The 22984-nt window shown below is 49.8% G+C and overlaps 5 protein-coding genes across 5 annotated transcripts; 3 read left to right on the top strand and 2 right to left on the bottom strand.

The window, feature by feature from the left end:
• Positions 1-1108: 1108 nt before the first annotated feature.
• On the bottom strand, positions 1109-5149 carry GGI43DRAFT_325360 (PLC-like phosphodiesterase). Its single transcript, XM_083201908.1, has 4 exons — positions 4636-5149; positions 4065-4556; positions 2488-3995; positions 1109-1793 (listed from the first exon to the last, which is right to left on the bottom strand). Exons 1-4 carry the CDS (start codon positions 4657-4659, stop codon positions 1622-1624), a joined length of 2196 nt encoding a protein of 731 aa, XP_083061948.1. The 5' UTR covers positions 4660-5149; the 3' UTR covers positions 1109-1621.
• Positions 5150-9681: 4532 nt separating this feature from the next.
• On the top strand, positions 9682-10915 carry GGI43DRAFT_325353 (uncharacterized protein). Its single transcript, XM_083201907.1, has one exon. It carries the CDS (start codon positions 9798-9800, stop codon positions 10443-10445), a length of 648 nt encoding a protein of 215 aa, XP_083061947.1. The 5' UTR covers positions 9682-9797; the 3' UTR covers positions 10446-10915.
• On the top strand, positions 10020-13075 carry GGI43DRAFT_325405 (uncharacterized protein). The gene is made up of 2 exons (XM_083201909.1): positions 10020-10902; positions 10953-13075. Exons 1-2 carry the CDS (start codon positions 10472-10474, stop codon positions 12988-12990), a joined length of 2469 nt encoding a protein of 822 aa, XP_083061946.1. The 5' UTR covers positions 10020-10471; the 3' UTR covers positions 12991-13075.
• Positions 13076-13306: 231 nt separating this feature from the next.
• Positions 13307-17372, bottom strand: GGI43DRAFT_325804 (glycoside hydrolase superfamily). Its single transcript, XM_083201912.1, has 8 exons — positions 16608-17372; positions 16302-16551; positions 16217-16249; positions 16059-16154; positions 15874-16008; positions 15740-15808; positions 15068-15680; positions 13307-14971 (listed from the first exon to the last, which is right to left on the bottom strand). Exons 1-8 carry the CDS (start codon positions 17123-17125, stop codon positions 13623-13625), a joined length of 3063 nt encoding a protein of 1020 aa, XP_083061945.1. The 5' UTR covers positions 17126-17372; the 3' UTR covers positions 13307-13622.
• Positions 17373-20433: 3061 nt separating this feature from the next.
• Positions 20434-21914, top strand: GGI43DRAFT_325329 (uncharacterized protein). The gene has a single exon (XM_083201906.1). It carries the CDS (start codon positions 20658-20660, stop codon positions 21594-21596), a length of 939 nt encoding a protein of 312 aa, XP_083061944.1. The 5' UTR covers positions 20434-20657; the 3' UTR covers positions 21597-21914.
• The last annotated feature ends 1070 nt before the right edge of the window (positions 21915-22984 follow it).

Genomic DNA, 22984 nt, shown 5'->3' with positions numbered 1-22984 from the left:
GACGGCGAACATGACATGACAAGATGCGGCTTGCCAGACCGACATCTATCACCACGTCACACACGACTCATCGTTTATGACGTCCATACTTGGGTTTTAATAGCATGTTTCACCGCATCGCCAATATTCAATACGACACAAAGCAATAATGGGAACTCACAGACTGGATGATTTTCAACGGAGTTAAATGGCAAAAGAACTCGTACTCGGCTGGTAGCGAGCTCGTGCCCGGCCACCGACCGTCGATAGTGGACCCCTCGTCCATTCCGTGCCCCCATACGCATGTCTGCCGGCGACGGTGAGTGGATGATATTGTGTTACGGCGGGTTCTTAAAATGGACGCTGCGGATACAGCCGCATCCGAGAATTAGCAGAATGGAGAATATCAGCCGTCTGCCAATCACCTGCATCGGCAAACAGCGTCGTGATAGTACCGCCGCAGGTATCGGGACATGCCCGATGCCACTAGCCATTCGTTCAAATAGAGAAAGAGATAAAGAAAGTCTTTGGCCCCGGACCAACGGCGAACAAACGCGCCCAATTGGTTCGCTACTTGATCGTGATGGCTGTATTCTAATTTCCGGGCAATCCTCCCGCACGCCGGCCAAGTCTACATATTATTATGCTGCTTCTTTTCCCGAGCCGGTGACCCAACTCTTTTTAACACTTTTTTTTTTTCATGCAGCGGTGTTTCGATAGCAACCTTTAGCGGCAGGAAATGTGCCTTTTGTGGTGGTGTGGATGGAGAAAAAAAAAAGGAGGACGGGAGGGCGCCCATGTTAATTCAACACATGGCCGGCATAAAAGCTGCATGCATATACAGCTTGGTACACTAAAGGGATGGAAACATTGTTACATCCGTGTGGCATTTCCGTGCCGGGGAGGATTTGAAAATCTCTCCTTTTTCTCCAACGTAAGAAACAAGAACGAAGGAGAGAAAAGTAAAGGTGTCTTTGACAAAAGGAATAATACAATTGTATAACATATCTCTTTTTATTCAACAAAGTAGGAATAAAGTCTTTTGAAAGTTAGTTGCTGATTTATTAGGCCTCCAATTAACAGAATCACGACAATTTTATCTAAAAAAAAAAAGTAGCAGAGAACGGGACACAATAAAATGCTTTCAGTATGTGCGGCTCAGGGCCAATTGAAATAAATTTAAGTTTAATTCTTTATACGAAGCTGGTATAATTTAACCCGCTTTATATCTCCTCCCCAACGCCTAGCTAGGTAGTTTGCACTCTTCTCTGTGAAGGTACTTTCTGTGTCCGCCGGTTTCCCAAACCCGGGGCCAATATCTGTAGATGCGTATCTCTAACGCAGTGAGGTTCCCCATCCCTTGGTCCAAGGGTATCCAAAAACTTGTAAATAAACGAGAGACGCCGTTTCCGTACGCTAAGCCCGCGCTTTCCAAAGCCTTCTAAGAGTCTTTCTTATACAAAGGAAATGAAAAGGTATAGAAAAAAAAAATTAACAAATGTGGCATCATAGTTTGTCCAACCAAAGAAAAGTTAAACCAAAGCTGCCGTACAATAGGGGTATATAAAAGCAAAGGAAGGAGAAGAGGCGGATAGGATGAGTGCCGGCGTCATCTTACCGCGGCCTTCCTCCCGTCTCCCTATTAGTATAGCATCTTGTCAATCTTGACAAGCAGCTTGCCGCCATCGATTTCGTAACCTCTCTTGTTATAGAGACGAACGAAGCGGTAACCTTGCTGAAGTCGGTCAAGACGGATGCATGCCCAGGCAAGGCACGGCTGGCTAACCGGGTGAGATGCGTCTTCAACTTTAAACCTATATTTCTTTCCGTTAGCTTTTTCTCCTTTGCTTCACATAACTAACTTTCTCTCATTTGGGCGGCGAGATGCAGTGTCACCGGGGAAGGCGGCTTGAAAAGGGGGACAAGGCATTTTGTGCTCGGTTGCCTCTTTTTGAATGGGAACACGCAACGAAACTAGCTTAAGAGGCGTCCATTTGTGTAGCGAACCAGAAAGCTAGCTCTAGCCAGCAATACAAGTTGAACTAAACGTGGATCCTAAAAAAACACGGCTTCGTTGCTGCAACCGGATATTAACGTGTCACGAAGAGCGGCGAAAGGGAGGGCGAGAGCTGTTACACCCACAAGGCCCGACAAACTGGATCCGAAGCTGAGTTCGGCCGCCAGTCATGCGACACATACACAACTTTGGTGGCAACAGAAGGGATGTGGCATCAAGTGCTCGGATAGAGGATATGAAGCCGGACCACTTGGTCCTTTTTTAGGGGAGACAATTGCCTAAACACATCGTATTCTGCTACATGCAGTTGGACGTGATACAGAAAGTCTCTGTAATCCCGCCAGAAGTGAGGCTGGGAGGAAGAAAAAAGATGTAGAGGTGGTAGCAGTAGTGCTACATGATGCTCCGGAGGATGTGAAGCTCAACGTAGGGAATGATGTAGGATGGGCAAAAGCAAAAAGAGGAAGAGGGGAGAATCTTCAATCACTTACCGAACGAAACTCAACTCTTCCACCACCTTGGGGATGTTGCGAAACTGCAATTTCTCACCAAGAATCTTGTTTTCGTGAACGTTCCAAACGGGATCTGTTGAGTTGGCCGACTTTGTGTGGTGCTTGTAAGACTGCTCATGCCCATCTTTCTCATCTTCGCCAATGTGGAGCTCAGCCTTGACTCGGGAACGAAGGTCGCTCTTGCTTTGAGAGTCTTCCTTGTGACTGTCCTCAGTCGGAATATTTCGTCCGGCGAAGACGGTGATGGTGAGGTGCAGCGTATGCTTTGCGGCCAGATCCAGCGTCACCATGGACTTTTCAGAACTTTGATACGCTGCAGGCTTCAAAACCCAGCCATCCTCGCCATCAAACATTGCCTCATTGACCATCATTCCCTCGTCCATGTTTTGCCAATTCATGGCCACCATCTGGACTCCTCGCCGCCAAAAGAGACTGGGATCCGGGTTAGAGCTGTTGATCCTATGTCCGGCTGGGAATGCTCTCATGAAGAAGTTCTTGTTGTGAGTGAACACTTCACGGGGGTATTTTTCGTGCAACTCCATGATTCTACCTTCGCTAATGGAAAAGATGTGAGTAGGTTGTTTTGCTTGCGGAGTGCTAAGACTTGTGAACCGTTCGCTGCGGGTGTATATTGCGAGATCGCTCAGAGGTTTGCATATTGTCATTTTTCCATGAGCGTCTTGCTGCGGGACTTCGGCCGGCGATGATGCAGATGTTTTAAGGCGAGGAAGGTTAGGCTCATCGTCCGACGTCGAGCCATCGTCTTCAGTCAATAAAATTGGCATAGAAGCCGTCAGATCCTCCGGCCGAGGCATCTTGGCGGCAGCTCGCTTGACCTTGACGAGAATTTTGCGTCGAAGGTCATCAAGGGTGGGCACCCTGAACTTGGGATCACAGCCTTCAAAGGGCTGTTGGACAAGCATATCCACCCATACTTCCTTCATGATTTTCGCCATGATCTCTTGTTGGCTGTGGTCGGCGTGGACCTCTAAGCTGATGATGATTGGCAGGTCATTCCCGTGAGCAAACGCATTGTCTCGAATCGTCTCGCACACCTCTCGGAAGCCACACGGAGTCGTGAGAGTCCAGCCGTGGGTTACAATGGGCTCTCCCCTGGGGAGGTTTTGCCGAGTCCTCGAAAGGCGAGGGGGCTCTCCCTTTTCGTTCATTTCATTGCCGACAGGAAGGAACGCGTCACTGGATCTTGATGATCTATCATCAAGCGTGGTTCTGCTATGAGAGCTGGGGCTCCGGCTCCGCGAGCGTCCATTGGGGTTGGAGCTCCCAAGGTAGGTTTTGGCGGTATCCTTGGCGGCCTCGAGTTTGTCTTCCATTGTCTCCAAGAGGGCAGCGGCAGCGTAAGGAAGAGCGCTTCCAGATATAGCTCTCGTATGACTACCGCCACCCTGAGACTTGGGGGCAGTCACTAGGATTTCGTCTCCATTCCAGACGTCGATTTCGATGCAACGGCCTCCTCTCCTCAAGACCTAGATGATAAAACCAGTCAGCCTGAGTATATCAAGTTTATTTAATTTTGCCAAGCTGATGATACGCACATTTGTATAAGCCTCTGGGGAAGTTTTAGAGGCTAGCTGATTGCCGCTAATGTAGGTATTGTGGCTACTGTTGATGAAATAATTGGTTATGGGTTTTGAGTAGTCCTTTTCTGACGGCTTCCGAGTAGCGTCCCAACCGTGTGCCAATACGTAAAGAAAATCTCCCTCGCTGTATTTTTCTTTGTCTAGCTGGATCGTTGTTTCGCCTTGGACTTCCGCGAGGAACTTGATGAAGTCCTTCCTTGAGAGCTCAAGATTGTTGCTTCGCAGGTTGTTGAACACGACCTCCATGATATCAAGCATTGGCCGGGTCATCGAGTGTTCGCGCGTCAGGGAGAGGACTCGAGAGGCGGCTGGATCGTCGTGGAATCTCATTGGGGAGATCATGGTGGCGTTTCTAATCATTCGCTTGAGGGCATCGAGACTTGGGTCAAAGATGGAAAAGGTGTGGGTCCGCTTTGGCTTTTTCTCCTCTGATTTGGAACGACGGCGCTGAGAGTTGAAGCTCATGTTAACAAAATGCACAATGAGTGAAAGGGGAGAGGGGGGAGCAAACTATTCGGAGACGTACAAACATGCCGCAAGTGAAAGACATGGTGACTGAGGGAGACTAATTGGGAGGGCAGAGACTAGGACGAGAAGCGAAACACTATCGCTGCTACCGTCGTTGTCGTTGTAGTGGAGATTTCATGAGAGGCGACGAAGGGTCAGCCGCTCTTGGAGCGGACGAGGAACAGAGGAGAGAAAGAGAAGCTCGGAGGATGTGAGGATCCAAAGGGCAAAGATATCAGCAGAAGATGATTGTTGTGGCTGTGGCTCTTTTGGTGGTACCTTGTACCTAGATAAGCTGCAGTCGATGTGTGGCTGTCTTAGTTGTCGGTTCCCACTCTGAGTCGGCCGTTTTATCTATCACAAAAATTGCTAGTTTTATTTGAGTGTACGAGAATATCCGGCAATGAGCTGTTAATGGGGTATCAAAGGAGAAACACAAGACAGTATGGAGAGGAATTAAGAGAGAAGGAAGAGAGGAGAAAGAGAAGAAAAAAAGAGAAAGGGAAAGAGAAAGAGAAAGAGAAAGAAAGAGACAAGTGAGGCAATGTAAACGAGAATGGACTGAGAGGGACTGAGTCGGGGAACCGAGCTGTCAGCTTCTTAATTCAGGTGCCGCTACTGGGGACTGGAGCGAAGTGCTAGCGCTCTGTGTCTAGCAGGTTTAGCGCCTGTGTTTTCAGCTGCCAACATCTTGGTTGGTAAGGCTGGGGTGCCTCACTTTTGTACTAGTAGCTGTCGCAGTGCAGCAACAGCAGCAGAGCAGCGCTGAAGCAGCTCTCCAAGGGCTGGGGCTTTGCTGGGGCTGCTGGGCAGGGCCTAGTCAGTCGTTTGGGTTTGTGGAGAGGTCTGGTGGATAGGCGGCCTGAATGGGCTCATCTCATTCGGGGCGGTTCGACGGCGCGCACCGTGTGAGTGTGAAGCGGCCTGGCGTCTGCCTTTGTTGAGCCTCAAAAATTGGGCTGCGGCGCCCGGGAATGGCTGGCAAAGGCGGCTGATGGCACAGTGTGCGAGTCATTGGATGAGATGGAGGATGCGAGCCGCGCTTCGTGCATCCAGTACTGCTTATTCTTTTGTCTCTCTCTTGCTTCTTCGGCTCGGAAAAGACTGGGGGGTTTTGCTGGTACACTGGGGCGCGCAAGCACAGCCTCATCTTGCTGGTACAGCATTGGCCCTTTGTCCCGTGCGGAGGACCGAGCAGCTTCATGCGTGGCGTGTTCTCGTGCCCTGCCTGTGACAGCTTCTAACTGCGATACGGTCGATGGTCATTGGTGCGCTGTGGCCGGCCAGAGAAGCGAGGCTGGCGGCAGCGGACTCGCCGTCGGATGCCTCCCCTGGGATTGGAGGAGGGCGAGATGGAGAGGGAAAAGAGGGGAGCACGATAATACGGAGCAATGTGAGTACGGCGCAGCTGGTGGTTTTGGCCATGGGGCTGCGAGTACCAGTCGTATGGAAATGGAGGATGGAGATACCTGGGTCCAGTGCCAGGGTACATAATTCTACGGGCAGGGCTGTCGGAGGAAGGATTCGCCAGTGCAACCCTTCCGCTGCTGGCGCTGGTGCTGGTGCTGGTGCTGCTTTGGCTCAGTTGAAGCTAGACAGGCCAATTGCGTCCAGCTGAAAAAGAAGAAGACACCAAAGTTGAGGCGACCGATATCGATAGGAAAGCTATGTACGCCTTGGGCAGATTTTTCTAATAAATTGCCAAGTCTATCCCGTCTTATCTGGCATCTCTTTGATTGAGAGGCGATGCTACAATCATTCCCGCGCATCTGCCTAATCAAATCTGCAATGACCATGGTTCTCGTTCCCTAATTCAACTCAATACTGGATCCCAGCCCTGTGGGATCTGATTTGGTAGACGGCATCTAGGCCTAGTGATGGCCCGGCCATTCCCTCGCTAAAACTACCGCTACTGCTCAACGGCTTCAGCGGGTGATTTTAAGGTTGTCCAAGCCTCCCAGCGCTGCGGCACGGGCGTGGCACCGCTGCTATCCTTTTTCTCCCCGCCGTGGGCCCAGCCCAGTGAGGTCATGCCATCCTCATTGCTCAGTGGCATTTTCTTTGCTTCGTCGTCCTTGCTTCGTCTTCCTGAGACACTGAATTGTACCCGATTCTTGTAATTGTCACCGAAAAAGAGACAGCCACCCAAGGCCACAGCCACACTCAAGCTGCATCACCAGGCTCTGCCTCTCAGGCTTTCAAGCAGGCTTCCAGGTAGGTTCGCCTCAAAAAGGCAAACATTCTAAGGATTTTGCTTGCGGGGCTGCCTGCAATCGCAAAAGCTCGCACCCGCCAAGATGGGTGACCGGCATGAGGCGCAGGTCAGATCGTGGGGGTTTGGGCATGTTTTTACGTGGAGTGATGGGCCGTAAGTTGTCTTCGTTTCGTTGTGGTGTACTCGATAGGCACAGCTGCGCTCCATGGCATTATGACACTATAACATCATATTGTCTTATTCTCTCCTCCTCCCATCTCTCTTTCTTTTTCTCTTCCTCTTTTCACATACCCCTATTCGAGCTTTTGTCAAGGCATTGCGTCATGCTCAATAGCGATCAACAACCACTTTGTTTGAATCTCTGAACCGCACTCCACGAGAGCCTTCATCCTTCTGACGCAATAGCAAAGTTGGAGATCAACAGGAGGCTGTGTTCACAGTCACTAATTGTGCAACCGCAGAAACTCGCACTATGCTCCCCACTCGCACAGCGGGCTGACAACGCATCTTATTGTCGATGGCGAAATGACCCTGTGGTATCCTGATGAGGCGGATCGTAAAAAGGTAACATATGGCGTCGGGTCCAGAGTCGACGTGGAGGCTGGGCGAGTGCACGAGGTTTGGATTGGGAGCCAAGGTTGCACGTATGTCATTGGAGAATGAGCTTCGGTGTCTCAGAGGGTACAACGCCACAAACTCAGCTTGAATGCATTCAAGAAAATTTTGAAAGCAAGGAGAGCCCGAGACAAGGATGTGTCTGTGTCTACGGATAGACACGGATTCTATTACACGTAACGCCGTGCCTAGATTACCGTAGTAGTTGTGGAAGAAAAGTCAAAGATGCGCAGTGTCTCACGCATCAATTCCTACGATAGCATTAGCATTATTACTCGATGTTGTGATATGGTTTTGGTGGTAAGAAAAAGGTAGTTAGCTAGTATGGATACCCATACATAAGGCTTCTCGTACGAGAGAGTTTGCTTGTCTTGGAAGTGGGACGCAAGTCCGTGTACTAGCTGAGATATCTACAGTCACAAGATGAGGATGGCAGAGGGATAGATACTATTGTATGGTTGAAAGAATATCTACTAATGAGTATCACGTCATAAGAAAGAAAAGTGAATCAAATCAAATCAAGTAAATAAAGTGTCAAACATGCAGATGACAAAAAAGAACAATACTCTCAAACTCTCATGATCCTCTAGGGTAACTCTAATACAAGCATCCGACATGTGCTCGTGCCTAGAGCCGATGGCTTCTTGTAGCTGGAAGCCTCCCTTCCGGGCGTGCCGTGCCATCATGATGCAATGCCGTGCGCTTCGATCGAATATTCTAATAATATACTAATATAGTTGATACAATGCAGTGCAGCAAGTGCAATTGTCAAGAGGCGAGAGCGCATGGAGATCAATGCAACCCATGTTTGGCTGATACGAGGCGAGATTTCGCTTGCCGGGGGCAGTATCAGAGTCAACGTCAGCACAGTCAATCCGAATGTTCTTTTGGAGAGAGAATGGAGCACAACGCACGGGTAGGCAGAGTTGATTAGCCGCGGCTGTCATAATTTCCAAATGGAGCAATCATGCTTCATGGCTTGCGTCGATCTTGGAAGCCATTTCCTTCTCCTCACTCCAAGCCATCTCTTTTCCCAGTACTAGCTAATGCCATAGTTTGTACGCCACGACCCCAAGACACAGTGATAATATTGTATAGATGGTCTCGTTTCATCCAATGCTCGTAGGGGCTAGGTACTATCTAACTAATATTCGTGCTACTACCACTCTTACCATCACCTCGTCGTGCTTAATATTAATTACAAGTACTGCTACAAAGCATTGCTAGGCACCTACATAGAAAGGGGCACACGGGAGATGCTTGCTTAGTCATGGCCTTGCTCATTTCCCTCACCGGGCAAAATCTCCCCCACTCCCAGAAACCTCCACTGCGATTGTGACTTTGCTCTGGATCAACCATCGAATACAATGCCGAGCGCTTGCTGCTTCTAATTTCAGACCAGGCAGCGGGAGCAGAAGCTCCTCTATTCTCGCCGGATCGTGAGGGGCCCGGTAATAACCACTAGATCGTGGTGTGGGATCCGTTTCTGCGGATTGTGCTCAGTCAATGATGAGGGCTCCCCACATGCCATGCAGACCAACTGGAGATCCTTTGCAGCCAAGTGCCCGCAGGCCCAAGTCTCTTTGGCTCTTGCAGCAGCCGGTCATCCGTCTTTCGATGTGCCGCAAGCCGACAACTGGCCGCGTCAGGCTGGTCTTCTCAGCTTCACGATGAGCCCTTGCCAGTACGTCTCCAATATTATGGCCGAGCAATACACGTCCCAGTGTAGAAACGAGCTTGCAAGCTGGCAGAGCTTCGGTCCTCGGACTTGGACCCCCATAGCTGACTGGCTACCTCTTAGCTATTGAGCGCGCTAGACCAGCTAGCCCCGAATCTTGATTTCCAGCTGGTACTACAGCGAAACTCAACGACCGGCGAATAGGAGAGAGATGTTTCGCATTTTCCAAGGTTTTTTCTCCGACTTGCTCATGCATGGCGTCTGGAAACGGGCATGGGCTACAGTTGGCAGGCCGTCTAATGCTCCCTCTTGGCCTCATAATCTCACCATCCATACTTAAGATTTGAGGAAAGAAGCAAGAGAAGCAAACAACGAGCTCCGGCGTTCCGTGATGGTCATCACCATTATGTACGGTATCCTTGCTCTTTCTGTGAGCCTGCATGCCTGGCTGTCTGTCTCAGACATGCAGCGTGACGAACTCTTGGTTGTAAATGCGCCAACCAGGGAAATCTCACAGGGGTAGCTTCGGTTGTAATTAGTCGCCCCTGTCACTGTTGGCTAGGAAGCGGCAGCAATTCCATCAGCGGCGTGCGATTATTGTGGAGCCGCATATACGATAGCTTAGCGGGCTTGGTTAGATTGAGTGATTGGGAGATGATGTGCTGCGACAGCGATGATCAAGGGCCCTGGCATCGCGATTTTGGGCTGCCAGTTGAGTGCCCCAAACTTCTCTTCACGTCTGCCAGCTGCTCTGCGACGCGCCATTCTTTCATCCGACTGCTTCGATGCAATCCAACTTCAATTGAGCTTCTACTCCGCGATCAACAGTCGCCGGAAGCGGCTTCGGGGCAAAGAGGGCATCGGCTTAAACAAGCAGTCGGAGGTGGCGCTCTGGTCGAAAGCTTCACCCCTCTCTCCATCGATTAAGCATCACGGTGTCGTTTGTCGCCTCGATTCTCGGAAGCCAAACAAACTATATACCCGATTGCGCTACGCCCTCATTGAAACCTTTTTTTTGCCTGCTCTGGAGATATTCTTACAATTCTTTTCATCTTTAACTTTGGCTCAAAAGGCGTCGAATTCTCTTACAGTTCTCCTACAAATTCCCCTGCGGAGAACCCCATCTCCATGTTTTGAAATCTACACCCAACCCAATCTAGAGAGACATGGAGACGACTGCATTCCATACTTGAGCCCTACACAGCTGGCCTGGTTGCTGTTTTTCTCCAACACTTTCCCCTCAATTCCTTTATCATTGTTCTTTTTTTTTTTAACGCAAATACCAACACTCCTTTTCTTTTTCTTCTTCTCTTGTTTCTAGAGTTCACTGGCGGAGGTGGTTAATTGATGGGGAATACAACATCGGCAGAGGCGCCTCGAAAGGCGCCTCAGAAGCTATCTAAACCCCGGGCAGCAAGCCATGGAGCTATGCCGAGGCCACGGAATCCTACGGGAGCAGCTGCATCCAGCAGCACTCGAATGTCCGAATCTTATCTCGCAGCTTCGTTACCCTTCTCTTCAAGAGATTCGCAAAATATCTCGGGTGGCGGCAATGAAAACTCGGAGCCTTATGTAGAGAGGCTGTATGAACCTTCTAGGCGACTGTCTCGGCGAGAGTCTGACTACATGCGGAGCCCAGTTTTGCCCGAATCTCCATCTCCCATAGCAAACACAAGATCGCACTCCTTGTATGCAAACTCGGTTGCAAGCAACCAGATGCGCCGGGCCAGTTCTATAATGCATAGTGACCCCGAGAAACGACTGTCACGGACGCAGAGGTTTGTTCTCTATATTCTGACCAATGACCTCGTAACGCTGACAGAACTAGCTGGCACGGTAATCGCTTAGAAAGGGGAAGGTCAATGCAGTCTGAGCTGTTACAGTTTTACGAGTCTCAACAACTGCCTCGATCAAGCTCAGAGTTCTTACAGGAGCTTCAAGCAGCCGCCATGAAAAGCCAATCCAATGTGCATCAGAACCGTCGAGCTTCCAGTATTGCTGGTGCACCTCTTGCAAGGACTACTTCAGACTTATCATTCTACGCCCCCATGCGACGGCGCTCTGTGATTCAGACGCCGGGTGTAGCAACGAGACCAAGGCGAGATGACATGCTCTCTATCCCGGATAGATCAAGTTCTCGAAAGAGCCAGCCGGTCTTTGGAGACGAGCCGTATACCTTCAAGCCCAGCTCCAAGGCGCCTAAACATGTTTCCATGCCCCCTATAGGATTTGCGCCATTGGAGCGAGCTGTCACCCCGCGGGAATCAGATTATAGGCAGCTTGGAGGCATGAAATTTGGGTCTTTGAAGATCATGAACGGGTCGCCTCCTTCAAGCCCTGCAGATATAAATATAAATAGTCAGCAGAAGCAACAGGAGCGTGAATCTGGGCCAGGGCTGAAATCATCGTCAGCAATAATTTCCGACGATTCTGGTATTGAGCTGAATATGGCACGTCGTAAACAGCGTCACACCATCATTGGTTCAGCAGCAGAGTCTCGTGCCTTGGCGTCTATCTCTGGTATCAATGTGAAGCAAAAGAGTTCACAGCTGTCAAGTCAAAAAGCAGAGCCTCTAGATGACTTGATGCCCAGCCCGCTGTCAAAAGTTCCTAGTCCTCTTCAGTATCTCGATAGCGAAGAGAATGACGGAAACCCTGGCAAGGCAGCGGGGGCAGTAAGGAGATCCAACAGCGGCTTTGGCTCAACAACTTCATCTGAGTCTTCGCATCGGCCTTCCTTAAAGGCTGATAGTGGATATAGCTCCAATGCATCTGAGCGTTCCTTTTTGAGTTCAAACAACGCCGATGATAAAAGTTATTCTCGCCCACTCCAAACACGGCGACGCACGTTAGAGCAACCGGCAATGGCTCCCGTCATAACCGCCGAGGGAATTAAGAAGCATAGCAGAATGTATAAGCCATTCGTTCGAGTAGAAAGAAGCAGCGCTGCGGCAAACGATTCGTCCAGAGGAGCCACCACGTCGACCTCTGCACTTGTGAGGCCGAAAGCGAAGCGTAATGACAAACACCATCATTTAGCTTCTTCATCTTGCTTACCTTCTCACAAAATGGATGCAAGCAGTGCAACTCTCAACACAATTATGAGCGTGGATAATTTGGTTCTCTCTGATAGCGCTGCCCTGTCCAGTCACAACTTTCTTGAAGTTAATGCCGGAATGGGTGGGGATACGTCTTTGAAGAAGCGACATTCACTGCGAAAAGTTGCTGAAGCTGCAACGTCGAGAATGTCTTCTCTTAACTTAAGCCGTCGAAAGTCTGCCGCCGGGAATATGACCCCTTCAGTCACAGAAAAAAAGAAGCGAGCATTTTCACTCGTAAACGGTAATGCAGCAGCAGCAGCAGCAGCAGCAGCAGCAGCGGCAGCCAGCGGCAAGTCGATGCCAGCAGCTGTGGTTTCACAGTCTCCCAAAGCATCCAATCGAGATGTTAGAAATTCTGGCATCAAGGGTCGAGCATCCGCTCCAGAGCTTCGAGTTGCTATACCGACTCCTCCCGTTGACAGAAATACTGACAATCGTTCTTCCTACTCAACTATCGGCACGCCATCGCCAAGGACCCCACGATATCGGGGAGTTATGGACTCGGGTGTACCACCGCCTATCCCGCCGCAGTTCCGAGCGCCAAATTTCGATACTCTTCCGGCTCTTGCCATTCCAAATAACTCACCTGGTTGGCCTCTTACACAGTCTCAAGGATCCTGGGATAGGAATCAGCCACAGAACGCACCCGTGGGATACCCTACGCAGCGCAGTCCTGCCAGACACCGTGTGCATGAGAGCCCGATTTCTCCAAGGCATAGCCAGCCTACAAGGCATCACCCAACGTACAGGGGTGTTCGAATCTAAATACTAAATACGATATCTTAATATGTTTATCCCGCCAAATTCAATATCAACTACCAGGTAATATTCTTTACTTACCAACCATCACTGCCGAAACCAGCCGGCGTCATTCGTTGTTTCATATCGTACATATCTTGTCAATCTTTGCTTCTCGATTTTGGTACCACCTGCTATGTCATATAAGGTACATACCCATACACGCTTGGCCTCGGGGCACTTGAAAGCAGAAAAATATTCTTTCTTGTTTACCTGCAGGCACAGAACATTGTTTTTTTTTATTCTTCTTTTTACCCTGCGCTCTTACTGTATACGGAATCGCATTGCGCTTGTAAATTAATTAGCATTCGTTTTGGCTCACACATTGGATTTTGATACCCCTATTTTCCGGTGGGCTATCTGTTTTAAGGCATCTTTTTTTTTTTTTTTTGCTTTGTTTTGTATTTCGGAGGAAAAAACACTTTTACTGGACATATACACGGAAGGGAATCACTTGCGCGTCTAGGCATCTATTAGGGACGCTGGACGTTTTTTATTTGTATTATTAGAAGCTTGAATTGACATGACTTGATGACATTTCAAAAAACAAAGAAATGGCTCAATGAGCTAATCCGGCCCAGTACATGATAGACACTTCTTTAGTACGCTCCCCATCGCTTCTGATATGCTGGGCCCTTAACCAGCTCTACCTTTTGCCTGCTCGTCAAAATCGGCGACTTGGCCTTAAGCTCCAGTCCCGGAACCTTGGCGCCGTCGCTGTCGAGCGCCCAGAGCGCAACGCCGATCCAGTTGTCGCCGTTGTAGTTGAGGATGCCCTCCGGAACGGGGAACTCCGTCTGCGGGCCGACGTTGCTGACATACTTTCCGTACTGGAAGCCGTTGACGTACAGTAGAGAGCGGTACGGTGCCGCGGAGGTGGAGTTATCGAAAACGAACGACAGTGGGACATCGTACGCGTCTGAGGGGAGGTCCAAGGTAAGCTTGGCGGCGTAGAAGGCGACTCCTGCTTGTGAGATACCCTTGTAGGGGGATACGCCGTTGCGGCTATCAAAGGCATGGAGGGGAGGGGAGGGTAGATGGTAGCCCTGGCGCTCGAAGAAGAGGCCACCCTCGTTCAGGGGTCCGCGGAAAGTGTCCTGGTAGTCTTCGCCGCCGAGGTTGCCGGTAATCTTCCAGGACGAGATGGGGACGTTGGCGCCGTTGGAGGATGTGAGGGAGTAGTTGATGATGCCCCGTGGGGCTTTCATCTCATCGAGGCCAATGTTCCAATTTTCGCTGAGGCCGGTTGAGTCCACGACGACGGTGAGGACGTACCTCTTTCCTCGGATGAGGTTGCTGAGTTTATAGGTTGAGTTGGCGCTCGTGCCGGCGTCGTAACCGTGGAAGGAGCCGACGAATTTGTCGTTTAGCCATACAGAGCTGGCGAAGGCGTTACCGCCTTGGGTGATGAGGGAGAATTGCTGCTGGGCAGTCTGCGCTGTGAAGCGACCGCGGAAAACGAGTGTTCCGGTATGGAAGCCATAGTCTGAGCCATAGAGCGAGACGGGAGTTTTCAAAGGTGCTACTGAGTTGTTGGATGTCTTGTGGTCAGCAGAGGGCCAGTGGGAATCATCGTAGTTGTTTTGGACTTCCGGAAGAGAGTCCAACTGATACCATGTGAGCTTCGTTAAATCAGGAATTTGGACGACTGGGAGCACGGTATTTGGGTTGGTGGTCCAATCTCCGAGTTCTGAAACGGTGTATGAGAGCTCTTTTCCGTTGACGGCCAGCTTTGAGACACCTTGAGGAGCGCCAATTATCTCCAATGGTGTTGTGACGTTGAAATCTGCCTGTATAGAAAGAGTTGATCCATCGACGGACACAGAGCGGACAAGATAGCCTCCGTTTACGATAACGGCAGCGGGATTCATCAAGGAGCTGCCGTAGGCGGGCTGGCTGCCGCTTCCAGGGAGAGTAGGAACCCAGTAGTTGTACGCGGCATTACGGTCTGTATGGTATATTGTCAGTATTACCATCATCAATGGACCAAGGTACGAGTGAGATGCCATTTTGGCCAGCCATCAGCATTTGCGATAACACTTACCAACCATGTAGATAACCAAGTCATCCAGCTGGATAACTTGCCTGTCCGTGGAAGCCGTGAATTGAATAACAACTGTCAAATCGCTTGCGGTATGAACTGTAGCACCGCTTCCTTCAATCTTGTTGACTTTAGCTGCTTTGGTGCTTCCAAATGGATTCTTGACAGCAAGTTCATGCAGCTCTCCTGCACCGCCGTATACAATCAGGGCGGTCCTGTTGGCAAACTGCTTCCAGGTAAAGATTTCTGCAGTTGAGTAAAGCAGCGTAAAGTTGCCCACGGGATAATCAGTAACGTGAAACTTGGAGTCGCGGCCGTTGAGAGTGAGCGTTCCGCCTTGCTGAGGGATGGTTAACTCTCCAGCGGAGGTTGGTAGTTTGAGTGTGTAAGATGTTGAAGCGAGGCTCGAGTAGTTTGTGTGGCGAACAACAAAAAAGTTGCCATTTTCTTTCGCCAAGAGTGGCGATATCGAGATATCCTTGTTGTCACTGTATACTCCCTGTGTTAAGGTGCCGGCCGTAGTTGTGATGTATCCAGGAGAGACTTTCAAGAATTGGCCCTGCAGTTTCAACTCTGAGTACTTTTCTCGATCAACCATTCGGTCCTCTCTAATGCTCTAATAAGCTAGTTAGCTATCATAAATTATTTAGAATAAATCATAAATGGGTAACTAACCGATCCGTAATCGTATGATGTGTAGCCGCCAGAGTGTCCGAGGTTGCCCCAGTTCGTACCGCCAAATATCTAGTTTCTTTATCAGTTTTATTTTCCTTTCAAAACAATTTATCTCGCAGCAGAAGAGTACGAACCATGTAAATATTGAAGATCGTAACTCCAGATGCGAAGTTATTCTTATAAAAGACTCTCTCGAACTCATGGTTAACCAAGATAGAGCATTGCTCGAAGCCCCATCCACCATATGGATCAAAGGCGCCACCTTGGAACTGTCTCTGTATTAGCGAGTGTACAACTCTATTAGGCAAGCTAAACTGACCTCGACAAGAGAAAATGGAGTATTTGGGCTTATCCTTTGGTGCGTTTGAGCTTGTCCTGAGGGCAACCCGTTTTCCGGCCAGGTATATGGATGGGCCTATCGCATTATTAGCATTTTAACACTCTTTAGGCTTGTTCAATAGCGGCTCCTAAACGTACGCAGTCAAAGCCCACAGGGTAAGCGTCCCACCCCTGCACCAAGTTAGCATATGTCACCACTGATATCTATTACGGGAGAACACACATATATATCTACAGAGCCGAGACCCGTTCCAGGGGCGCTTGTGCCACCGGAGAAAGCGTCGTTGTTTATCAAAGGAACGGTAATACCACCATCTCGAGCCTGATCAATGACGTACTGCATGTACGGCTTGTTTGGAAACACAACACCTGCATTGCCAGCACTGTACTCGTTCTCTGGCTGATACAAAATCACGGGTCCTCCGTTTGTAATTTGTGCCTTTGCGATAATCCGAGCAATGTTTGCCGCGTAACTGGTACATGTTAGCTGAGAAACTATATACCAGGCTTCACAAAAGGCTCGACCAACTTATCGGTGGCATCCAAATAATCAGTTGCGTTTGTCCTGAGAATGCCTTTGACTCTCTGTAGCCACCCGGGGAATCCACCTCCTGACGCTTCTGCATTGATATAAGGCCCCGGGCGAGCCAGCAAATAAATGCCAGCCTTGGTGGCAGCGTCAAAGAAGGGCTCCAGGTCAAATATGCCGTCCGCACGAAAGTGTCCTGGTTTTCCCTCCAAAAGTGCCCAGTCGACATAAAACGAGACCATGTTAAATCCCAAGGCCTTGATCTTTTGGAATACATCAAGATATAGGGTTGGCACGGGGAGACGAAAGGGGTGGACCTCGCCGGAGAAGATCACGACACGCTCGCCATGGATATAAAGTGAATCTTCGTCCCAAGTGACAATGTCTTGAAGCAGAGGGCCGTTTGAACTGTCAAGCACAACCTCACGAGGCCGGCCACCACGGGCACCGGTGTGTAATGCATTGGTGCCGGTGAGCAGCAGCACAGAGGCTGCTGTCAGAAGAGTATCTGGTCTCATTGCTGATCCGATTGCTCTCTCTCTTTGGCTTATTTTATGCTTCCATTAAAAACGAGCATGAGCATCCAGACTTGTCGTTTGGATCATCAGCTCTCTAGACTTTATTTATGCTTCTTCAACTCAGATCGCAATGTCACTCTCTCATGAGGGGTCGGGTCAAAGCCGATGGTGTAGGGTTTCATTGCATATTGATAGCGTCACTTCCCCTTACAAATGTTGTTGGCTAGCACTTTGCGCAACTCATCGCCATTCCTTCGACGGCAAATGTGAACTAGGTGGAACTTTTTCTTCCGTAATTATAGATGAGCTAGACAAGATGAGATTTGGCTAACGCGGGGTCGGCACTGGAGAGGTCATATCATTGGAGCGCGTAGTCGGCAAGATGATGTCGAAGATGCAATTGATTTTTGCCTATAACACGCAGAGCAGAGCGAATAGAAACCAGTTGAGCAGCCTGGACAGGAAGATAGGCTGATTTTGATGCAGCTGAATTGATGAGCGGTGAGCTTTTGCTTCCGACTTGTCTAAGACTTTGCCAGACATTTCCTCCAATGAATGTGTTCGCAGCGGCTGATCACGGCCAGCCAATCTGCATGCCGAGGCTTAGTAAATCTGATGCTATTTTGAAGAAGTCGACTTTTGTCTTTTTGAGGCTGAATTTCGGAAAAAGATGTCATCATGCATGTGATGTTTCTCTTTTTCACGATCATGTTTCTTGGGAAATGGTAACCGCGGATAAATAGGATAAAACTTTATCCTACTCTGCATGGGCTGATGTTTCCGTTCTGAGGCGATACGTCAATCACTGCACCATCGGTGTACCTGGCACTTACAAATATAAACAGAGGTACTTGCTATTTTCCCTCCATCTCTTGGAGCACCGATAATTGGCGAGATGAGCAAACGACACGCAGATCATGTGCCATTACTATCAACCATTTAGACGATATTGCATCGTGTGCCTAGAGTAGCACCTCTCTCCCTGACGTCATATTGTCTTTCCCCTGTCTCATTCAGAACAGTAAGTCGGGTTGAATACGCCGTATCTGGCATCTTGGTATAGTGGTGGTGGCAGAGTAGATCTGCTCTGGGCTCCCTTGAAGCTGACAAGCTCAATTGAGCAGGCGTTGTAATGGCACGGTGCAGATCAGTTTCACCATGTATCATCTTCAGTGGCTGCACCATGGGCTACTCCGTAGATAATATCACATCCCACGGTGTACATGCGCACTCAGCTGCTCTCAGCCATCCTTCTCCTTCCTGTTCTAGACCACAATGGTCGTTTCACCGAAATGGGGAGCAAAATTTTATGCTGTTGCTGATACTGGCAGGATGATACTGCGCGAAACGCATTGGCTGGTTGTCTTGGCACCATTTAAGACTGAAGCTTTGACCGTAAGCTTATAGTGCATGTGGCACGGAGAATTTACGAACTGTATCTCGTGCTAATGCTCTTACGGGTAGTCTTTGAAGATTACATAATTCGATAATTGGCACTTAGTGCTCCCAATTCTTGTTTTCTCCCTATGCTCTCTCTCATTGAAAAGAGAGCAAAGAATAAAAGAGACGGCCAGTCGTCATTGCTGCCTATGATGAAATACGATGAAATACTTGATTAGCTGTCAAATGCATAACAAAGGCTCGTCATAACTCGGTAGATCCACGGTTATGTCGATCGAGAAACACGCCAGACTCGCCAGACTAGTTGGATATGAAGTGGCTGTGCAGTGTTATTCTTGCTGAGAGGCCTCTGGACGCATTCACTGGCTGTTCGCGCTGTCAGAACCCCCTGTTGCTCCCGAGCATACGGAGTGCTCGTGCCTGTAACAGGAGTTCGACAGCAGGACGAACCGTGCGAAGAACTTTGGAGGACAACATGGTCGTGGTGGTGCTACTCGGTGCTCTCCTGCATGCAGGTTGCGTCCCCTCCGCCAATAACCTCGCCAGATGGGCCATTCTCCTGCGGGCTTGACCGAGGCGCTGGCACCCACTGCGACACTCAGGAGGGACAGCGTGCAGACGCTTACGACGATTGTCGCACTGACTCGGCATCCATGAAACCCTGCGAATCGGCAGCGCTTCTGCTTCTACTTGTGCTTCCGGCGCGGTTCGGCATCGATTGGGCACAGGAGTTGCCCGAAGGGTCCGTGGACGTCAAGACTTTGCGGAGCATTGGCAGGAGAAAAAGAGGGCATGCGCAGGCCATGTGCAGGCCGTGGGCGTCAATGCTCGTGAGGGCGCCAAAGCAGGAGATGTCGGATCCATACAGAGTACATGGACTGCGCCGCATGTCGCGCGTCGGGGAGTAGGTACTCCGTGCGGAACATTTGCTCGGGATGCGGTCTCCGCCAACCGATGGTCCCAGCAATCTGCCAAGCCTGCGCAAGGTCGTGCTATCGGTTCTTGATACATAAGCTCGTATGTAGGTACCGCGCCATAGCATTTAGTAGTGCGCTATACTTGCATATCTTAGTGCCTGCCACCGTTATGCCCACCGTATTAGGTGCTATCTTACGAAGTACGACCACTGTAGTCGCTGTGCGGTATGTCTAGAACCATCAAGGCTAATAATAGCTCGCGCTAATGTGATTTTAAAATGTCCTGAGAATGAGATGTGATCATCATCGTTCGTCCAGCAGGTTTTTTATGCTCTGGCCTGATGCCCTATTGCGAAGCAAAATAAATACACGCGACTCACACGATTGAACGGTACAATGGCTTATTATTTCCTTTTCATTAGCGAGCAAGCCGCGTGACGTGACAGGCAGCCAGAGAAACAGGCCTTGGCGGCGCAGAATTTTGCAGCCAAGCCCAGAAGCACCGTAGCCCGTGGCGCAATTCGCACTCGCAAGCACTGATCCACAGGAGAAGATGGCGGAGGCGCAGGCCACTATAGTGAGCTAGGCGGCCTGCCCCGAGAGCCCCTAGTCCCGACTGGGCCGATACGACAAAGCGTCGGGTAGCTTAAGCTCGCCGCGTACAGTGCGGCACAGTGCTGCGCAAGCTTAGTTGGGTTCGGGGGGGTTCCTTTTCCGCTGCTGTGAATACGAGCCCTCGCCGTCCTTTGTTTGTCAAACCCTGTCATCTCAAGATTAAAACACTCTCGTTTTATCCTCACTTCTCAACCGTTCTCCTTTTTCGTCTCTCGTTTTTGACGTTTTACTCACCTCACGCAAGGCCTTTCAGGTCTCCCGCTTTATCCCGTGTATCGGCGCCGTTCGTTCTTTCTGCCCACAAACGCATATTTGCAACTCAATCTCTCATTCTTCCTCTCCTATTCAACTATCCGCTCTCTCTGTCCCCCTCTCTTCTTGGCCCCTTCACCGAGAGCTTCTTGACAGCGATAAGACACCGATCGTACCTAAATATACTAGTATCGCACTCAATATAGCCCTGTGGCCTTGACTCGACTACCTTGTCGACGCCAAAGGCCCTCAAACGACCCCGGTCAGCAAGAGCCGAGAAATTTGCTCTATTTCGATTTCTTTCTCTTCTCTCTTCACGTTCTTTCTCGCTCTTCAAAACATTCGCCATGTATGCAACAAGGATTATTCAGGTGTTGGTCGCGGTGGTGTCCATCCTATGTGTGGTGCAGGCTACCTGGTGGGATGTTCAAAAGGTTCACCACCGGGGCTTGATTCGACGAGACGACAACCCCCTTTCTGGTCTCACCGGCGGCGACTCATCAAGCTCTGCAGGTGCAGACAATTCAACTCCTAGCAAAACAGCAGCTTCAGGACCATCTTCATCCGCTGCGCAGCAGTCTCAGTCTGCAGCTGACGGGCCATCAAGCTCTGCCCCCTCTTCATCGTCTACCCCAACCCCGGATCCATCATCTTCAAGTGCTAGCGCTGGAGATAGCAGCACCTCTACACCCGCGTCTACACCAGCTGGTTCTACCACTTCCAGCGCTGGCTCGGCGACTTCAGCAGCAGATGCTGGTTCCTCCACCACTCCTCCCCCGTCCAAGACTACATCTAGCAAAGACAGCGACGACAGCAACACCGGCAGTGGCAGCCACAAGACTTCTGCTGGCGATGACAATGCAGCAGCTGCCAGCACGACGCCACCCCCTGTTTCGACCAAGGTTGAGGTTATCATCAAGACCGCTAGCGATGGATCCAAGACATCCTTTACTACCACAACAAGAACCACCGAGACTGCGGGCCTCAACGCGGATAACTCCAAGGCTTCTCAAGGCATGTCGGTGCAGACTCGCAACACCATCATTGGCGTTGTTGTCGGTGTTGGTGGTGCCGTTATTCTTGGTGCGCTCGGATTGGTTGCCTTCCGAGTCTGGGGCCGCAAGAAGCATGCTGAAGAGGCTGACGGCCTCATGGCTTACGACGTCGATATCAGTGCCGCTGAGAAGTCTCCCCGAGGTAGCTCGTCGGGCAACGGCCCGCGGAACCCGTTCCAGTCGACGCTGGAGAACTACCACCAGCCAGTAAACGCGTCGGCCAACTTTTAAACCGAATTTTTCTTGCGGTGAGGCTGTCCTTTTTGCAGCTGTTGCGGCACACGGGTATGGTTTACCCTAAGCACGGGTTACGATGTATGTCGATAAGATTTTGACTGGTGATGCCGCAAAAAACTTTTTGATGGAAACAGAGTGAAGGGGTTAAAAAAGAATTTCTTGAGCGATGCTGCTATACGTTTATGCGAGACTGTTTTCTGCAAAGTGCATAGCGAGCTCTTATTATTTTCCTGTCAATTGGCATATAGAATCGATATTGTTTTTTTCTGGAAAGAAAGCGTGATACCTAACTAATTACTCTACACACCGAATATATTCTTTTTATGTTACCTTTCTCCCTTTATCTGGAATGCTCGATGTCTTGGGTTGCATGTAAACTTTCGGAACCTGTTTCATTTTTGCACGAGTGCAGTTAAGGTACGTACGACATTGTTGCAATGTTGCCACTCCCTTGGAACCTTGGAATGTCCAGAGAACAATGGCGAGGAGGAGATATTGCCCACTCTTCTCACAGAGTGGCTGAACACCGTGTTCAGCCATCTTCCCTGGGGCATTGTTTCCAGAGACATTTCACTTGAACACGCCGTCTGGCATCATCCCTCTCCCTTATTGCGTTTAGATAGCCTCTTTCTTAATCTGAGCCGCTTTTCTCTCTTTCTGTCCTAACTTTCTTTCTTTTCCTTTCTTTTGGCCTACGGAGCACTCCGTCAACGTTGGCAGGATCAATAGGCGGCAGATATATGCATCCATGCATATACACCGAATACACACACCTACATATTATGTTGCTACCTAACGCAGTCTCTCTAATAGGGCTACCCAGGGCGAATATAATGGACCCCCCTCTGATTCTTTTTTCCTTCTTCTCTCTTCTATTTTTCCTTCTTCTGTCCCGCCCGAAAAGCTGCATGCATTATCCTGGCCACCACATCCTGGCTGAAATGCCGTGTCTGTTCATCCCAATCGGCCAATGACGCGGCTCCAGCTGGACAATGCAGGACTAGCCGCTGCGATGCATCGTGAGCGCGTCACATAACACCGAAGCTGCCTTCTTTTCCTTCTTTTCTTCCTTCTTTGTTTTTTTGTGGGGGGAGGGTGAGTCGAGCAAACTGGCACGTAAACCCGAACCCAGATTTGGAGCGTCTCTCTCTCCCTTGTATTCTCTCACTTTTACTCTCCAGGCTTGGTTAGCAGTAGCCCGTTATTAGTGGTGGCAGCAGGATCTTAAATAGTACGAGGTAGCATCATGGCTTGCTCATTTCAGCAGCCGCAGGGATATTCCCAATAAGTTATATGAACGTTGCTGACGCTAAAAAGTCAATCTAAAATCTCCAATGCTTTTTTTGCTTGGGTGTGGCAGCAAACGCTCAAACGGTGGCTCA

Source organism: Trichoderma evansii (genome assembly GCF_050947405.1).
Source record: "Trichoderma evansii strain SZMC 28006 chromosome Unknown GGI43scaffold_6, whole genome shotgun sequence".
In the NCBI taxonomy this organism is placed as follows: domain Eukaryota; kingdom Fungi; phylum Ascomycota; class Sordariomycetes; order Hypocreales; family Hypocreaceae; genus Trichoderma; species Trichoderma evansii.
The sequence above is the reverse complement of the archived record's forward strand: the minus strand, read 5'-3'. Positions and strand labels throughout refer to the sequence as shown.

What these genes read in the sequence shown, in the direction of transcription:
- GGI43DRAFT_325360 (XM_083201908.1), bottom strand. Translation starts at nt 4,659, where the DNA reads ATGTCTTTCACTTGCGGCATGTTT. An exon ending in CTTTCACTTGCGGCATGTTT is followed by an intron (nt 4,557 to 4,635) that starts GTACGTCTCCGA and finishes TTCAACTCTCAG; the next exon opens with CGCCGTCGTTCCAAATCAGA. An exon ending in CCCCAGAGGCTTATACAAAT is followed by an intron (nt 3,996 to 4,064) that starts GTGCGTATCATC and finishes TTTATCATCTAG; the next exon opens with GTCTTGAGGAGAGGAGGCCG.
- GGI43DRAFT_325353 (XM_083201907.1), top strand. Translation starts at nt 9,798, where the DNA reads ATGATCAAGGGCCCTGGCATCGCGATTTTGGGCTGCCAGTTGAGTGCC.
- GGI43DRAFT_325405 (XM_083201909.1), top strand. Translation starts at nt 10,472, where the DNA reads ATGGGGAATACAACATCGGCAGAGGCGCCTCGAAAGGCGCCTCAGAAG. An exon ending in CGACTGTCACGGACGCAGAG is followed by an intron (nt 10,903 to 10,952) that starts GTTTGTTCTCTA and finishes TGACAGAACTAG; the next exon opens with CTGGCACGGTAATCGCTTAG.
- GGI43DRAFT_325804 (XM_083201912.1), bottom strand. Translation starts at nt 17,125, where the DNA reads ATGAGACCAGATACTCTTCTGACAGCAGCCTCTGTGCTGCTGCTCACC. An exon ending in TATTTGGATGCCACCGATAA is followed by an intron (nt 16,552 to 16,607) that starts GTTGGTCGAGCC and finishes AACATGTACCAG; the next exon opens with TTACGCGGCAAACATTGCTC. An exon ending in CGATCTTCAATATTTACATG is followed by an intron (nt 15,809 to 15,873) that starts GTTCGTACTCTT and finishes TAAAGAAACTAG; the next exon opens with ATATTTGGCGGTACGAACTG.
- GGI43DRAFT_325329 (XM_083201906.1), top strand. Translation starts at nt 20,658, where the DNA reads ATGTATGCAACAAGGATTATTCAGGTGTTGGTCGCGGTGGTGTCCATC.